Here is a 6,000-nt window from a genome sequence, read left to right as displayed (position 1 = left end):
TTTTTTTTTTTTTTTTTTTTTTTTTTTAAGATTTTAAGTAATCTCTACCTGCAACCTGGGGCTCTAACTCACAACCTTGAGCTCAAGAGTCGCATGCTCTACAGACTGAGCCAGCCCGGTGTCCCTGCTTTGTGCACTTCTTAAGCTGCTCAGGAACACAATTATTAGCTGTCTCCGATATTTTATTATTTTTGTATTAGGGAATGGATGGGGTTGATAATTTTTCAGACAAGTAATTCTGTAAAAGAGCCAGGTTGAAGAAATACTGTATAAATAAAAGTAATATACAGACAGTTTAACTTCTGAACATAGAGGAGGAAATTTTATTAGGTAAAAGCAACGGATTAAAACATGTAACAAAAATTTTCCATGTAACTCAGTAACTCCATTTCATACTAACATACAGAAAATAATCACATTATAGAATGCACTTATATCACTTATAATTATTGTAATTCATTACAGTTATAGTTTAGTACAGTCAAAATTTAAGCCATATTTCTTTTCTAAATCTACTTCTACAGTCATTATGTGTTGAGTCTCTGCTGTATCGATCTGGCACCTTTAATTACAGGTAATCTTTTATCTTGTCTGTTTCCTACTTGTTATAAGTCTACAGGTTCATATGCTTCCCAAGAGATTAGCTATAGTTTTTTATTTTTTGTTTTTTAGAATCTAACACTTTTCTAAACTTATGTCTCTTAAAGCAGTTGAATTCGTATGAACTCAAAGTCTTTACTTCTATCCCTTCAGGCCCCTATACCCACTACCACATTCTAATTAACTTTCATTCTAATTAACTTTATCTAAGTTTTTGTTAGTCTAATTATTAGAGGGAATATTCAAGTTACCATCCCACTTTATAGCTAGAGATTTTAAATGACTTAACTTTTGCATATACTATTATATATACTCTAAGTTAGATTTCTTTGTGTAATTCTTTACTAAAACATTTGAAGAAATAGGCATAAAAACAAAATAAGCATTTCTGGAAATATATAACATCAGGATATTGCATAAGAAACAATAATAATAAATAATGAATTGGATAGACAGTTAAACAAAAGTAAAACTATGAGTATCTCACAATAAGGAAATAGTATGGCTGTAAGATTCATATGGTTAAGAAACGTGTGTATGAGCATATATATATATATATATATATATATAAAACAAAGTATTTGAAGCCAGGTTAAAATCTCCTCAAACATTTCATTTCCCGGTGAAAGGTGTTTTGTTTGTTTTTTTTTTTAAACACATCAATCATTGTTTCACTCAATACTTAGTTAAATTTTATCTTGAAATTTGAAAGCTGAGAAATATGGTATTATATGTTAATACTGAGAATAAATATTTAACAGAAACTCATTCTACCTTATTAGGTTATATTGCTAAATTGAGAAGAAAATAATGTGTCTTAAGATACATTCTTTTTGTTGTCTGTGATTTATGAAAATCTACTACTGAAGTAATAACCACTTTGGTTTTCCTTTGAGTTAACAGGCTTAAAGGGAGCTTCATTAATATTAATAATCAAGTTTGTGACGAGTATTTACAGTGAAAAAGGAGGAAGGGCAAATGTTACATTACAACGAGTAATAAGTAGATTATCTTTTCTTGTTAAAAAATTGGTCTCATTGTTTTTTTCTCTGTACCCACATCTCTTTATTTATACTCTAAACTGTAGATTTTGGAGTGTAATTTTTTTAATTGTCTAACTACATTTCATAATATGTAAACTGTGATTGAGATTATTTTAATTTTAGGATTATATGTGTTTACACAGATACGTTATTATCTCTTTATAATATATTTATGGTAGCCTAGCAACCCCTTTTATTTTAGAAGGGACCATGGAAGATAGTTAGCATATAAAGTCTCATTTTAGTGTAGCTTTAACCACTGATGCCATATGAATATTCTGTTACTTTTCTTTAGCAGATTTTCCACAAATTCTAGGAGAGTCACCGTGAATCAATTTTGTCACAGCAAAGTGATTCCAAAGTGATCTTTACTGAGTTTTCTTGGATCCTTGAAACTGGAACCTTTGGAATTGATGAGGTTTGTCAGAAGACAGAAAAGATGGTGTCACTTCAGATCTGATATTCCTGGGTCTGGACTTAAAGATTATCTGTTGAAGTCTGATTCTTCCCCATGTCCTCTCCAAATTCAGATCTCACTTCTCCAGAGGTTTAGAAGGCCCTATTTCACCACTGCCACACAGAAAAAGACAAAACTCAAGAAAAATAATATTACAAGTTGACTGCTCTACAAGATACAACATAATTCTTAGGTCAGAATTTCATGGCTTGGGGTACTAGGCCAGCATAATATTACTAGAACAAAGAATGGAAGCAAAAGCATAGTTCCTGGGAATTAAATTTATTTAATTTCTTCCTTAATGTAACTCATTGAACCCTTCAAATACAAGGTGTTCTTACTACTAATACAATTCTTCAACTTTAGGGGCACCTTTTTTCTTGTGATTTAAGCTAGAATGGGTAGGACACACACAACATGAAGAGTAAGAGGTCAGCCAGGTAGAGGAAAGTAGGGAGAAAGGAAGCAGTTAAGAGGTCTTTCTTCATTCAAATCAAATAATTTTACAATGTGCTTTAACCTTTTTTTAAAAGTTTATTTATGTAAGTAATCTCTATACCCAAGGTGGGATTCGAACTCACGACTCCGACATCAAGCACCACATGCTGTACTGACTGAGCCAGCCAGGTGCCACACGATGCATTTTAACTTGTTAATGGCAAATCTCTGATTGGAAGATCTATCTAACAAATTTAAAAGTTCATGTTCTTTTTACTGAGTGCCTTCAGCCATCACACTAACATTGTTTTCTTCAAATATTAAATGTTGCACACTCTGCAAACAAAAATAAAGTACACACATGAACGCTGAGAAGGAGCTTTCCTTCAAATTCCTCAGTTCACAACTCTCCTAAACTGCCTCAGTGATTCTGGGTAGAATTGTATTTTTTGCAACAATGCTTTACCCTATTTTTTTTTTTTTTTAAGAGATTGTCTCTTAAAATATTTTCTCCCACATCAGGGAATGCATAAGCATTTGAAAGAAAAGACGGCCTTCATAATCTGGATGGAATTCTATTTCTGTCATCCAAAAATGAGCTTTGCCGAGTCTGACTGGTATTAAGTACAATAAAAACAACATAGTAACTTCTGAAATAAAGCTTAAGTGGGGGCTTCCTAGGCTGTCCTCTTTATTCCTTTCTCACATAGGTAAGTACAGAGAGTCATGCAAGTTTTCTCACATAAAATTGTTAATATTCCTGATTCTGAAAGGAAATGTATTTTACATATTTGTCATCCCCTGGTCTGAGAGTTTCCTGTGACGTCTTACTTGGTCACAATGATGATGAGTGTATGGATACATTCAATTCAGAGCCAAGTACTGCACTACAATGTTTACACCATCTTTTTTGTCAACAAATGAGTAAGATAATGAGAAATTCTAATGGCTTCCTGCCCCCTAGTGATCTGTGGTCGATTTTGATAGAAAAGATGAACAATTCTGTCACTACTAATGGACCTCAATGATTTGGTTCTCCTGGATATAAGGAAACGATTTAAGCTTCTTAATGATAAAGTCAACTAAGCACCTGAATATAAATATGTAAGTGGTAATAAACGGGTTCAAAATTAGCATGTTTACAAGCTATTGTCATTTAGTTTGTATTTACCAATAATCACAGACATAAAAGTCCTTGCATTTTAAATCCTTGCATCTTTGCTTCTTGCCAGCATATAAATTTATAAGTAGCTACATTTCATCTGGTTTTAGTATAAGACTCTTCTGATATGTTACCAAGTAGTATGTCCTTGAGTTTGCTAGAAGGCAATGAAAGTGGGCCACCTGAGTAATTATAAAGGCATCATCCATGAGTCTTCACCATCTTATTCTCTTTTCACTCAAAAAATAACATTTGACAGATGGTAGAAAGACCATTAAAGTAGTAGATTTAATACAGTAGTAGTAAAACCTATTGTATAGCTTTTAGAAATCGGGCAATAGACGTATCAAGTTAAAATCAGATTAGATTGGGAGGGGGATTGTTTCACTTAAACCATTAACTGTTCTTTTTTTTTTTTTAAGTTTGCCGCTAGGTTAGCGTGCATAAACAGCTGTCGTTTCCTGAAACTGTCTTTCATTTCTTTTATGAGTAAGACTGTGTTTATAAGTTTACACTAATATTTTTGGTAAATTGAACTATAAAGAGAATAACCAACTTTGATTTTAGACCAACTTACATCACTCTATAATCAAACCAATCACAATATGCCAATTAAGAATTTTGTTTTGTTTTTTAGCCAAAGACATGAAAATTTTCTTATCCACATCATCTGTTAAGGCAAAAAGAGGAAACTAGTTATTCTGGGGTCCTGGCTTTTCTTGGGAATACTTTCAAACGGCTGGAATTATTCAACTCATCAGTCTCATAACCAATAAAATGGTGATTGCTTGGAGATGAAAACATAAAGGCCAGGAATAGGGAAAATAGAAGGGGAAAAAGTCACAGTAAAAGTACAGCAGTGGAATTCAAATTAAATTTTAATTGGGCACTTACAATGGGTCTTCCCAGATGGCTGATTATACCACTAAAGGTTTAAGTTTAAATAAAGGAAAATTAAAACACGTCAATAGTCAGGATTTATTTCTAAAACATCACTCTGAATGTGACCCATTCAAATAAAAAGTTTTGAGTCCAACTGATATGTTTCCACATTATTCAATGCGTTCATTAAGTACCTTACCAGGCACAGCAGATCACAGATGCAACATGGAGCACAGAGTTTCATAGGAGCTTAATCACACGTGTTCCTAGGCTCAAAAGGGCCTCCTTTGTACTTCTTGGTAGGTGAGGTATGTGGCTCAGTGGTTAAGTACAGCAGGCATGTAGAAATCAAATAGGTCTAGGCTCAATTCTAGCTCTTGTGGTTAATTTCTGTGTGATCTTAGGAAAAATACTCAAGTCTCTGTGAACCTCAGAGCCCCATCTGGAAAATCGAAACAATACTTACCTCATAAGGCTGTGAGGCTTAATTAAAATTGTGCATGTAAAGCACTTGGCGGAGCATAAAGAGCGCTAAGTAAATGGACGCCAGGATTACTAAGGGAGAGCTCTAGGATGCATGGATCAAGGGCTTCGTAATCTGGGCGGCATCTTCGTGCTCTTAAACACCCAACAGCACCCTACTTGCTTCACTTGGCTGGCATGCATCCTGTCATCCCGTTCCCTACACCTCAAGTATCAAGGAGATGGGGGGCATTCCCCAAGAATATGTCCCCATACAGCTTTTTGGCACCCTGGTGGCCTAGGCATTGTATTGCTACGCTGCCTGAGGAACGCTGGCATTTATCACAGACAAACATTTGTTACAAAGGAGGCGGGGCCCGGTGAGGAAAGATGAGGAACTGATCAAGTAGATTCATGGAAAGCAAATTAATTTTAACTCACAAAACCCATTAAAAATCAAGAAACACGCCACACTTCTTTACTCCCAACAATGTGTACTGATACACATTTGGGTTTTCTTTTGGTTGGTACTAATTCACCTTGTTGTTAACAATGACAAGTTTTGTGTTTACTTTAACTGTTAAACTGATTATGAGGGGGGATTTTTCCAGAGATCTATTATATATGGAAGTTCCTTAACTTGTGGTATAGAGGAACAAGTATTGTTTAACCAGGGAGAAAGTAGCCAACCATCACTAGCCTCTCTTCCTACTTTTTTAGAATAGAAAGTTAGTATATTATCTCAAGCATTTAGGCATATCCTTGGCATGTTCACAGCAACTGTTTCACTAGGCATTTTATAGCTGTAATTATTTTAATGTATCAGTATTATTTTAACCTACCAAAGTACTTCAATCTCTACTCTCACCTAAAACAATCCCAAATGTTTATATTTTATTCAACTCCTACATCTCATTCGTGTTTTTGTTTTCAACTACAGCACTTAAATACGATTT

The 6,000-nt window shown here is 34.2% G+C and overlaps 1 protein-coding gene across 3 annotated transcripts in view; it reads right to left on the bottom strand.

Annotated features, from left to right (window-relative positions):
- Positions 1-294: 294 nt before the first annotated feature.
- ZBTB1 (zinc finger and BTB domain containing 1) overlaps positions 295-6,000 on the bottom strand; it is a 28,619-nt gene continuing 22,913 nt past the window's right edge. Inside the window, exons 3-4 of one of the 3 annotated variants that reach the window (XR_003422539.2) lie at positions 3,720-3,857; positions 295-2,213 (exon numbers count right to left, since the gene is read on the bottom strand). Coding sequence is in view for 2 of the 3 variants with exons in the window: in XM_027065899.2 (XP_026921700.1) it covers positions 3,797-3,857 (61 nt within the window). In the remaining variant the exon portion in view is untranslated. The other 2 variants (XM_027065900.2, XM_027065899.2) reach the window with 2 other exon arrangements.

The sequence above is a fragment of the Acinonyx jubatus genome, chromosome B3, assembly GCF_027475565.1.
Source record: "Acinonyx jubatus isolate Ajub_Pintada_27869175 chromosome B3, VMU_Ajub_asm_v1.0, whole genome shotgun sequence".
Taxonomy (NCBI): domain Eukaryota; kingdom Metazoa; phylum Chordata; class Mammalia; order Carnivora; family Felidae; genus Acinonyx; species Acinonyx jubatus.
Note: the sequence above shows the minus strand (reverse complement) of the source record. Positions and strands in the feature narration are given on the sequence as shown.